The sequence below is a fragment of the Hordeum vulgare genome, chromosome 2H (assembly GCF_904849725.1).
Source record: "Hordeum vulgare subsp. vulgare chromosome 2H, MorexV3_pseudomolecules_assembly, whole genome shotgun sequence".
NCBI lineage: Eukaryota > Viridiplantae > Streptophyta > Magnoliopsida > Poales > Poaceae > Hordeum > Hordeum vulgare.
Genome location: NC_058519.1, coordinates 608,427,709 through 608,440,279, shown reverse-complemented (window position 1 = coordinate 608,440,279; position 12,571 = coordinate 608,427,709). Strand labels below are relative to the sequence as shown.

The 12,571-nt window shown below is 39.0% G+C and overlaps 1 protein-coding gene and 1 pseudogene across 1 annotated transcript; one reads left to right on the top strand and one right to left on the bottom strand.

Moving 5' to 3' along the window:
• Positions 1-7,249: 7,249 nt before the first annotated feature.
• LOC123428745 lies at positions 7,250-8,935 on the bottom strand (annotated as a pseudogene).
• Positions 8,936-10,366: 1,431 nt separating this feature from the next.
• LOC123427745 (wound-induced basic protein) lies at positions 10,367-12,296 on the top strand. The gene is made up of 2 exons (XM_045111864.1): positions 10,367-10,558; positions 12,042-12,296. The coding sequence occupies exons 1-2, from the start codon at positions 10,485-10,487 to the stop codon at positions 12,112-12,114; spliced, it is 147 nt and encodes a 48-aa protein (XP_044967799.1). The 5' UTR covers positions 10,367-10,484; the 3' UTR covers positions 12,115-12,296.
• Positions 12,297-12,571: the final 275 nt, after the last annotated feature.

Below are 12,571 nucleotides of genomic sequence, written 5' to 3'. Positions count from 1 at the left end.
GGGGTCTTTGACATGCACATCTGGAGCTCTTTGATATAATTGAGTATAAAGTGGCTGAAAAAGTTGCTCATGGATCGCCTTCCTACGTGCATGCGAGATGGCCCATAGCGTCACTAGTGTCTTTGTGAAATGTGTAGCTGACAATGACTCTATAATAGTAAAAATCTAGTGTTTGGCATCTGGTTTCATGTTGCTTGGATTCTCAAGCGTTCATATATATATACATCGGGCCATGTTATAGTGTATTCTATGTGTATTTAAATATTTCATTTGTACTGTTTCTAAATATAAGTCTCATTACGCACTACATACGTAGCAATGCTCCCATGAGTCCACTCACACTAAGATAAAAAGAGAGCACCCAGCGTTCCACCCCAACCCAGCCCATCTAGCTAATGCATATAACATCATTCGTCATCGGCTGGTCACATCCATGGGACCTCCTATTGGACGCATTCTGCATCCAGTAGGGTACCATCGCACAGGCAAGCCACTGGGCCGCCGTCGCTAGCAAGGCGACGGGGCTGGCCGAGGTAACCAGCTCGTTTTTTCCCTTTTTATTTATTTATTTTCCTTTTTCTTGTCTTATTCTTTATTTTCTTTTGTGTTTATCTTTCTCTTTTACCTAGAAGGTTTTCTGTTTTGAATTTTTTTGAGTTTCAGAAACTTAATCAGCTGTTGTATTTACAAACAAAAAATATAAATATTTTTTTTTAATTTCCGACGAATTTCCAAAAACACAACAAATTTGAAAATAGGAGCATTTTAAAGTATATAACATTTTTACAAAAAGTACATTTTTCAATATATGTAAACAATTTTAGAAGCAGGATTATTTTTTCAACTTATATATAGTTTATGAAACATGAACGTTTATCAAACTTATATACATTTTTTAAAAATGTAAACATATTTTAGAAAATGAAGAACGTTTTACAAAACTCCTGAACATTTTTAAAACATGAACATTTTTAGAATTGCTGAAAAAATTTGAACAATTTTTCAATTGGTGAACACATTTTTTTAAAAACATTTTACGTAAAATAATAACATTTTTGAAAAGTGTGAAAACCAGAACATTTTTTTAAAAATTCGACCAATTTATGAAAAAATAACATTTTTTGAAATATGTAAACAATTTTTGAAGCGGGAACTTTTTTTTAACTTATGTACATTTTTTGAGACATGGACATTTTTACAACTGATGTACACTTTTTGAAAAGGCAAACATTTTTTAGAAAAAGAAAAACAATTTTTTAAGTTACCAAACATTTTCAAATCATGAACATTTTTAGAATTGGTGAAAAAATTTGGAACAAGTTCTTAATTTGTGAACAAATTTTAAAAGGGAGACATTTATCATATAGTAGTCACTTTTTTTATAAAAATGTGAAAACAAGAACATTTTTTGAAATTTTTGACGAATTTAAGAAAAAAGGAAAAAAATTAAAAATTTCTAAACAATTTTGAAGCGGGAGCATTTTTTTAACTTATGTACACTTTTTGAAACATGAATATTTTTTGAACTTACGTACATTTTTTGAAAAGATAAATATATTTTAGAAAATGAAGAACATTTTTTAAACGCCTGAACATTTTAAGAATTGGAGAACAAAATTTGAACAACTTTTCAATCGGTGATCAAAATTCTAGAAAAGAGAAACATTTTATGTAAAACAGGAACATTTTTTATAGAAGTGTGGAAACAAGAATATTTCTTAAAATATCGACCAATTTATGAAAGTGTGAAAACAAGAACAGGTCATAAATTTGTAAACAATTTTTGAAGCGGGAGCATATTTTCAACTTATGTACACTTTTAGAAACAAGGGCATTTTTTGAACTGACATGCACTTTTTGAAAAGGCAAATATTTTTTAGGAAAAGAAGAACAATTTTTAAAATTCCCAAAAAAATTCAAATCATGAACATTTTTAGAATTGGTGAACAAAATTGGAACAAGTTTTAAATTTTTGAACAAATTTTAAAAAAGAGACATTTTTCATATAACAGTAATATTTTTCATAAAAATGTGGAAACAAGAATATTTATTGAAAATTGTGACCAATTTGTGAAAATAAGAACATTTTCTGAAATTCTTAATGAATTTTTGAAGTGGGAACAATTATTCAACTTATGTACACTTTTTTAAACACAAATGTTTTTGAACTTACGTTCATCTTTTGAAAAGAAAAAAATATTTAGAAAATGAAGAAATTTTTTCAAATTTCATGAAAGTTTTCAAATCATGAACATTTTAAGAATTTGTGAACAAAATTTGAAAAAAAATTCAATTTGTGAGAAAAGATTATAACACAGAAACTTTTTTCGTAAAACAGGAGTATTTTTTATAAATTTTTGAAAGCAAGAACATTTTTTGAAAACTCTGCCCAATTCATGAATTTTTTTTTAAATACTAGCTGTTTTTTTAATACGAGAACAATTTTTGACAGGTGAACATTTTTGAAAAAAAGGAAAACTTTTTACGGATTAAAGCAATGAAAAAAGGAAAAAAGCAACAATAACATTTTTGAAAGAAAGGAACATTTTTCTGCAATCGCAAACATTTTTTGAAGTTATGAAAGTTTTTGGAAAATGGCATTTATTTTAAATTTATAATATTATTATTAAAGCAGCAATATTTTCCGAATTTCAAAAACAATTTTCAAACATGAACATAGTTTAAAATAAATAAACATAGAAAATAAAGGAAAAATGAAATAGAAACAGAAAAACGAAAAAAAACCCGAAAAAAAGAAACAAAAAAAAGGACAAAAAAAAGCAAAAAACGAAACTGCCCGTAGAGGGAGATGGGTCGGCCAGTTGATCTCGCGCGTGTGCGTTTGCCCGACTATTTGAGGCAAAGAGCGTGAAATAGGTTTTCCCGCATCCAGCACAACACACGCATCGCATTCGCACCAACCCTTTCCGCTCCTCCTCTGCCTCCTGCACCCCATCACCGCTCCCTCCGCCCGCCCCCTCGGCGGTGACCGCCGATCAAGGTTAGCCTCGTGTTTCCCCGTCCCACCTCCATCCTCCCAGCCGCCGCAGCCCCCGCCGCCGCCGCTAAAAAAGCTAGGGTTCCTCATCCCTAACTGCTCTGTTCGTCTTCTCGCAGGGAAGGAGAGGGCCGCGTTCCTGCCAGATTCGGCTTCTAGTAGGGAAGGAGATGGACTTGTGTTCGCCGCCGCCGGAGAAGGAGAAGCCACTGGCCCACACCGCGCCCAACATTGCTACTGAGAACCTCGTCAATCCAGGTCCAATCCCCATCCTCAAACCCCTAAGGCCTTGTTTGGCAGGAAGGGGTTGGGGAGGATTGTGGAGGGGGGGGGTCAGAGCATTGGGTGAATCCCTTCCTTCCACCCAATCCTCTCAAATCCCCTTAGTTGTCAAATCCCTGAGCCATGAGACAAGGTTTCTGAGCCGCGTGGGTAGAAAGAAATTGAGGGGGATTAGAGAGGATTGAAGGGGTTTGTTCACCACAAACCCTGTCCACCAAATGGACATGCGGGGAATCGCAGGGTTTCTGATCCCCTCGGGGATAATCTCCTACAAACCTCCTCAAACCCTGCGCACCAAACAAGGCCTAAACAAAATTCATAAAATTAAGATCCAAGCAGCCTTGGAGGGTCAACAGTTTCACCATTCTGTGCTCTTTGATTTTGGTGCCGTTCTAGGGAAGAAGATGCGCCGCCCTGTGCCGATGACGGAAGAGGAGCGGAACAAGATCAAGGAGTTGAAGGAGCAGCACCGGTCAGTGATGGAGGGGTTACAAGAGCTTTTCCAGATATAAGAGGAGCTACGGCACCACTACGATGAACTTCTGTTCCAGTGGAGGTGCCTGGCCGCACGTCTAGTCAGCCGAATCGCCTTCCAGCTCCACGACGCTGCCTATATCAAGCATCAGCGTGACCTTGGCTTGAAGCTGGGGGATAAGTTGCTGGAAGAGCTCAAGAAGATTGGGCCACCAATGGGTTCGGCTCTCGTAATGTGGGCTGAGATGGGCAGGGCCGTGAATATAGGCATGGATAACTTCATTGCTGAGTGCAACAATCCGGAGGTGTACCGGAGGAGGATGATGTCGTTGGGGCTCATTCGTGATGAGAAGGGAGCTGTGCAGGATTCTGCAGGCCCCTAAGAGTAGTAGGAATTAAGTCTGTTAGCTTGGTGTGGATGAGTACCTTGTTTAATCTTGAGAAGAAAATGATGTTACTGTTTTAATCCCTGAGGTTTGGCATGGATATCTTGTTGTGTTATTGTGTTGAGCATGATTGCTTAACTTGAGTTGTTCCAATCAAGTTGTCATTTGACTTTGATCGTTGGATCATCTTGTGCTTGCTACTTGCTGTGTGCACAATGTACCTTTTTTGTCTGGCAAATAGAATTTTTTTTTAAGATTCATTGGACAACATCATTGGAAGGAGTAGTATTTAGGCCTCGCTCACTGGCTACAACATGGAAATGGTGTATTGTATTTAAAGATGAACTAGTTGATTGCCCGTGCGTTGTCATTGGAAAAATTAATATCATATTTTTTTTTCTGACAATGTATTAACAAACATGGTGTCTTCCTCCGTCCTATTTAGCAACCTCCACATCTTCATGTTCTTCTTTCTCTCTGATTTAATGCGATCCCACTTCATTGTGTCTCCATCATCAACTTCGTGTTCTATCAAACTTGTAAATTTCCACCCTTAATATGGATAATGAAGGCCGGGCCAAGTATCGTCTATTTTGGTAGGAAGGTTGTAATTCCAACTAATCAGGTAGTGAAAGCATTGGATATTCGGAACACAAAGAATAAAAATGAGAAAAACAAGGATACTTTTCTGAGAGAAACTACCTCTTAGTGTAAGATTTGCAACTCACAATCAACATCTTACACCTTGCAATACTAAAGTCTAAAGATTATTTCGATATGAGATTTTATAGGAAGTAATATTGCAAAAACATTGTTTTATTTCAAGATGATATACAGGAAAGGGGACATATATTTCTTTAGTTCTTACATTTTCAGGCCTATCATCTCATTTCTAATTCTATGTGTCTTGATCCCTCTAGGACTGCAAGAGAAAAATGCAGATACGTGGCTAAAGAGAGTCTAAACCACCTTCTGATTGGGTTCCCAGTTATCGTTGCTGGTGTAGATACCGCTTGTACAACTACATTAGAGCATGTGTGACATGCTTTTGCTGCTCCTCTATATAAGCTCCCATTTGAAATTGACAACATGGTCGTCTATTGTCTCTTGTGGGTAGTGTAGAAGAGCAGAACCACAACAATTTTTGACACGGTGCACTTGAAGGCTCGCCAAGTTTCTCAAACTATGCTCGCACGTGAGCCTAGTTCTAGCTCATTGCCTCCGGAGCACCGGCATCAGGTCCCGGCCTATGCTTCGTGCTGCACGTTGTTGTTGTTCATTGAAAAAAGAATTAGTCTGGTGCCATCATATAATAGACAAGGAGGTGTATTATTGAAGCTTGAAGAACATATCAACATTGGAATATGATGCTTCTTCTGAGACTCGTCGTTCATAACACTCGGATCGTGAATAATATATCAGAAGAACTGAAGATGCAGATAATAATCCGTCAAATTTTAGTTGTAGGATGAATTCCTATATGTATCATCTGACATGCTAACCTTTATTGTTTCAGCTTGAAAATGTGGCTTTAGATCCTTACAAATTAATACAGAGAACAAATTCACAATAGACTAAACCTCTTGGAAGCAAATATAAAAAAGTAGAAAGCATATTTTCCTAATGTGCCATCTAATAAAATGTTCAGTATATTGTCAATGCCACATAGATTTCTTTACCATGAAAGGAAAATGAGCAATCATATTCATCATATGTACGTGCAAAATTGATTTATGATACTGAGAATGATGAAAAACTGCATAGATGTATGACAGAAAAGAGCAAATGTTTTCTCTTGTACATTCGCCGTCGTCTACAACCCATCAGCATGGCAGCTAGAATACAAAAGGCAAAATCCGGTCCTTGCAGAGATAACCTTTTGAAACCTGGCCTTGGATCAGTTCACAAGAATTGCCATCAGATTTTGTTAGTGCAGAGAAAAAAATCCTCTTAAACACTTTACACTAACCTCTAAACTAATTTGTTTAGTATTTCAGGTAGCATTAAAAAATGCTATCTAAAATCCCACTCATATGAAGAAAAAAGGTACGCCACTACAGATATTTTAAGAAAAAAAGGTACGCAACTACAAATGGTCGTCTATTGCCATCTAATCCTTCGACGCCCTCGTTCCCTCAACCTTTACCTTTCACCCGTCCAGATCGAGACTGCATCCGCCTTCCGCAGCATGGAAAACTAATCAACACTAAAATTTAATCAGAAAAATGTAATCATTTTCTAATTATTAACAAATTCAACAAGACGATAGAAATATTTTATGTTAACTAACAAGAAAAACAATCAATAATATAACATAAGGAGCATACATATTCATTGAGTTCCAGAGGGTCCACACGTAATCCCTTGTCAAAGCCTCACTTTTCTGTGTATGCAAGATTCTTGTAAAAAGAAATTGGAAGATTTGTAGTGAAGAAGCAAACTTGAAATCTATAACAACATGCAATTATTCAGAATAACAGTGGAGAGATAAATTTATCCAATGAGTTCGCAAACCAAGCGCATATGCAAAAGATTACTCACAGACATCGGCAACTCAATAGTCCACCTGTTGACCATAATTAGACTAAGGTCACCCTTCCCTACCATTGGAACATTAATGGATAAGAACATTTTATCTTTCCATATACAAATTGATTACCTAGAACCATCTTCGACTGAGCTAAATCCATCATGCCAGATTCATCCCATGTGTTAATTCCATGCAAAGAAAAAAAATCACAAGTGCAGACATCAAACTGCACGCTCACAAAATGGGTGAATGAATGGGAACAAGAGGCACCAACTGGAGAGAGAGAAGCTCACATGAGATAACACACAGTGACACAGATGATTGGGCGACTACTGCAGGTGGACGAACACCATCGTCTGGCTGATATGGGGCATGAGAGGAGTAGTTTGGACAGTGCGCGTGTTAGGGACGATAGGGCAAGTGTTGTATTACCAACAACCGCAGAAAGATAGGGCGTACCCGATGCATGCTTTGTCTGGTGCCGCTGCCAAGCCGCGAGAGGAGTTCATAGCCACACTCTGCATCTACTTGAGTACCGTCACCAACCCTTCATGGCCAGTCGCGCACTGATGCGCTCAATCACAAGGCGGTGGTGGTCCGCGGCGTGCCGCCCATGTGCATGTGCTCCAAGGGTAAAAATTGACCGCCTAACTGACAATGTGCAAAAGGGACAAAACCAGATTACAAAGCTAATAAGTTCAAACAGAACCAATCCCACTCCAGAATCCACCCCAACCCAAAAGTAACACAATTATCTAAAGTAACACAACACTAAGCTGCACATTTTTTATGCAACTACGGGGAACTCCAAAACTCTCAATTTACTACTTACAATCCTTTTTTTTACAGTATATGTCTGTCTTCGTGATGATTTCCCTGGTTTCGATCTGATCCGAGGATCCTAATGGCCTAATCTTATTCCCTGACCCTTCTTTTGCATGCCTCACGGAATAACCTCTTCTTTTACAGTATCTCATCACATAATAACCTTAGTATGATAAAAGTTCCAAGAGAATACAGTTTGTAAAATCTCTGATTGAAAACTCACAAAACTCATTTGGTATTGATTCCACGCAAGGAAAGGTACAGAATGAACCAAAACACCATATCCGTAAGCATCACATCACCTGCATTTGTCTGAAAACAAGCAGATCAAAATTGGGTGGGCAACAAACACCAAACCTGTCATCATCACCGTTCATCAGCTGGCCACAGTTCATAATGCTTTTAGTTAAGCGAATAGCTACAATAATGTAGAAGAATTACATGTCAAGCAATTACACTTTCAGATTATGTTTTTTTCTTTTTTTTTCTGCATAAGTCACAACACACCTATTGTTCAGCAATTAAAACTCAGAAAAACATGTGCATTTTCTACTCAAATGTATATGACGAGTTACGTGAAACATGATCTGAAACAGGTAGCCCCCAAATCCTGCAATTTCCCGACCATCATGTGTTTTATTCAAACAAGAACTTTTGATGGAATTGTCGTATGTACTTTCCTCCATGGGAGCAATGATATAAGAACCACGGTCTGCATCAGATTTATCCATCTTGCAAGTGTACTGATAACATCCATAAACCGAAAGCACCGAGCCAAGCTAAAGATGAAAAAGGTGCACGTTAAAGGTATCACCTAGTAAGTGCCAACAAAATAGGCAATGAGCAAGCATGCACAATACAACAAATTTTGGCATAATATGTTGTTGTCATTCTCATGTGTAGGTAAGAATAAGTGGTCACAATGAGTTTATTGTAGCAAAAAACATACCCAAAGTACAAGGTGACAAGCAAGAAGGTCCACCTATCAAATGTAGAGAACAAACATAATCAAATAATTTTCTGAATATTACTTGATATGAAATGGACAATTTGCTTTACAGGCAGTAATACGAGGAAAGATGAAGTAGCTTACTGGGTGTAGTAAAGGAAGACGGTCCACCCATCGACAATAACATCATAGATAATCACCGAAGCCATAAACAAGAACGACACAAGGCGAAAAGCCAGCAACCAAGCAGGATGGATCTCATCAAAGCACGGCTTCCAGCAGTCATCAAGATACACAACTCCGAGTCCGATCCTGGGCCGCGCCTCCTCTCTGTCGACCCCCTCGTCATTGCGGGCCGGCGAACTGGGCCCCTCGTACTTCCAAATCAAGTAGCACGCCAGGGCCATGCAGGAGTAGACCCAGGTGGCGCAGAGCACGAACCTCCAGTTGAGCCAGTAGCCCGGGTCAGTGGCATCCATGACCATGGTTGATTGCAACGCTTCCAGCAACATATTTTATCAGGCTTTTTCTGCAAAATTGGGTACTAATATACCATGCTTGTGGTTGTGACCAAGGAAAAATGGCATTTCCCCTGTTCCATGCCGACAAGTGGAGATATTTGCCGAACAGTGAAAGAAAAATGGGAATAGAATCGGGTGACAGTGGCACCCCCACGAGAAAGGCAAAGGCGCCATGATTCTGTGATCCAGTCCACGGCCACACGGAACACAAGAACAATAAGCAGCGGGCTCCAGGGATTCGGTCTATTCAATTTAGCTGGTTCCTTTATAACTTTTTCGGTTTGTATAGTACTGATACTTTAGTAAATACGATACAAAATTAAATATTGTTCGGTCTTGATATGCTTTTGGTATATACTATAATAACCAACGTTAATGCAAAATTAAAAATGACATAATATTTTTTTGGCAAATTAATGACAAAAAACACATTCACTTTTTTATAGAAACAGTATATAAGTATATATGCATGCATGGATTCATGCACTGATGATTATTCGTGCATGCAAATGTACAATGTATACTTTCTGTGTCTATGGACGCGCTTAGTATTTTTCTTTTGCAAGAGACAAATGATTACGTTACAAGAAAAATGGACATGATTAGCAGGGAATTTGGCTCATGTACAACAAAAATTATTGTGTTACAAGATCATTTGAGGCTAAGTATGGCTGGTTGCTCAAGAAATATATATTTTTAGTGTGGTTAATTTAGTTAACAGTTTGGTTTTTTGTATATACCAAAAATACCAGATTCAAAATGGTAAGGAAATCTCGTTCCATACCTGAAACCAAAAAACATAATTTTGTTTGGTTTATTTCAGTATGGTTTTTTGGTTCGGTTTTAAAATGCACGATGTGAATTCTGGAGCATCAATTTTTTTTGCAAGACTCTCATGAGTGTCATTCCATGATGAAAATTACTCCCTCTGTTCCTAAATACAAGTCTAATTAGAGCTTTTATAAGGAAACTATATACAGATGTATATAAACATATTTTAGAGAATAGATTCATTCATTTTGCTTTATATGCAGTCTTCTAGTGAAAATCCCTAAAAAACTTATATTTATGAACGAAGGGAGTAGCACGAATGTGAAGCACACATCAATATTTGTTGAAGCAAAATCAGATTTCTTAATGATCTAATAGCTCTTATATTTCTTTATTTATGGAGGGAGTTATTTTGTCAGATCCTAGTATCAAAAGGGTGCAAGTGTGCTCGAGCTCACAGGAGCAGTTTCGCTTGTTGTCTCATTTTCTCTTCAAAAGGAAAAACAAAATGTTTTAAAGATTTCAGGGCCCATTTTCCCCTCTGGGGGCCGTCTTCATTTGGACGGCCTGGAGCCCGACGGGCCGGGCGCATCCGCGAAGGTGAGGGTATAACAAAGCAGCCTCTGGACGATTGGAACTCGTGCGTCTCACCCTCTCCCACTAACCCTAGCCAAGCTCTTCACATCGGCGGCGGCGGCGGCGGCGGCAGCGAAGAAGGAGAAGAAGAAGAAGAAGAAGAGGAAGAAAGATGATCTACGACGTGAACTCCCCCCTGTTCCGCTCCTTCCTCAGCCAGAAGGGCGGCGCGTCCTCCGACAAGAGGTAACCCCTCCCCCTTCGCAGCCCCGTCTCATCCCCCGCAGATCTGTTCGTTCAGTTCCCCCCCTTGCGTGTCCACGATTCGGTCCCACGAGCGTTTAATTCGTGCTGATCGGTGCGGCGCGGATACCCCGTGGCTGTTCTTGTTCTCGATTCGTGCCGGTTCCCTCGTCGAAAGATGTGCTGTAGCGTCCGATTTGTGCGTGCATTAGTTGTTCCTGCCGTAGAAAATATGCCTTGACGCCGTGCTATTGGAGGCTGCTAACCGGCTGGACGAGACGTGTTTGTTCGATTGGATGGTCCGCGTGGATGTGTGGGCTGATCGATAGAGAAGTCGTGTGCTGTATGGGCTTTCTCGTTTGTAATTCCGCATGGATAAGAAGCTGATCATAGCTGAGCACACAAGGAACTACTGCTTGCTGCGTTACTAGATGCTGCAGCTATTTTTCTTGAGGAAAAAAATGGTATTCAGAAGAAAATTGGAGACGTGGATGTTCAGTTTAGGATTGGTGGAGAAGTAAAAACTGACACCAAAATAGTTTGTGTCTTAAACCCGTTCCTGGGCCTTTCGGGGGCTTCTTAGCAGTCAAGCACCGCACACTGCAGATGAGCTTCTTCGTGCTTGCATTCTGCAGCAACTTATTTTCATTCAACATTTCAGATAAACCGGTTCAACGTTTTACATGAAAATTGTTAGATTTGAATTATTTGGTGATTGTAGTAGTTGGTCCAATTGTCTTGCAAAGTAAAGTAACTGTTTACTTGCAAGAGCATGTGCAGACTTATAAATGAACTAAACACCGTGGATGCTCTAAGTTCGTAAAGTTTGTTTAATATTCTCAAGTAGGCATGTGTTGTCTTAATATTGTTGTGGTGTTCTAAATTACGGTGGAAAGCTTATTTGATATTCTCAGATAACCATGCTTTCTTAAAATATTTTAGATAGTAGGTCTCCTGGTCTTGAGTAGGATCTAGAGAGTAGTATTGTACGTGTTTACTCTGCTGTTATTTCAATAATTTCGCTGTTGGAGAATTGCTGAGAGAGCAAAACAAAACTTGTGACTTTATCTAAGGAGCTGTGTACTAAATAAACACAGGTGGTAGTTCTTTGATTGATAGTAGGAGGTTGATGAATGTGATTGTCCCTCTGATAGTGAGGTTGATGAATGTGGTTGCTCCTCTGGTAGTGTACAGTTGGTTAACCCACATGGCACTTTATATGCTAACAATGCAAAGATAGAAAGCTGTTTGGACGCAGGAAACTGAGCGTGTTCTTACTGATTATGAACTGTCACACAAATTGTGTTCTGTAATTTTTAACCGAGTCAATGTATAGTTTGTTTTGTGGTACTTAGCTGTAACACACTGTTGCGAAATGCATTTCTGAATGATCCATTTGCATCGAACTTGATGACTGACAAAATGCTGTAAATTTGATGAATGTTGAATTCAAGTGACTGAACTCCCTTTGCTTTCCTGATGGCAGGAAAATGGAAGAGCAGAAGCCGAAGGACCAGAGGTTCAAGGCCAACGAGAACAAGCCTGTAATGAACGAATGACCATCCTTCGGACAGTCCAGTGCCTGCAAGGCCTAGCTGCCAATCATGTGACTCCTATGTTAAAATGGGTGGTGTGAACATTTGCTTGGTCGTTCTGAAAACTATCCAAGTATCCAGTACTGTGTTTTGAGTTCCTATATCTGCACTGCATGCCTGGAATGATAAATCAGTAGATTTTATCCTGTGATGTGTTCTCGTGGTTTTGGAATCCACTTCTATATGGTGATTCGTGTAGCATCTTCTATGCTGTCTATACTATGTCTCACGTTTCTTCCTTTGTGAACAAAGCTATTTCTCACATTCTGTCTCTCGACCTCTGCCTGTTCTTCACCTGCACTCTTTAGCCTTGTATGCTTATCTTTTTGGCGTGACATTAAGCTGTGAAGGTTTGCTCCATCAAGCATGTTCCTGGAGAATGAAACTGCGTCAGGTTGTACTGACGAAGTTAGAAACTGGT

Bases quoted from the DNA above. Each gene is read 5' to 3' on its own strand.
- LOC123427745 (XM_045111864.1), top strand. From the start codon at position 10,485: ATGATCTACGACGTGAACTCCCCCCTGTTCCGCTCCTTCCTCAGCCAG. The intron at 10,559-12,041 runs GTAACCCCTCCC...TCCTGATGGCAG, and splicing joins GGCGCGTCCTCCGACAAGAG to GAAAATGGAAGAGCAGAAGC.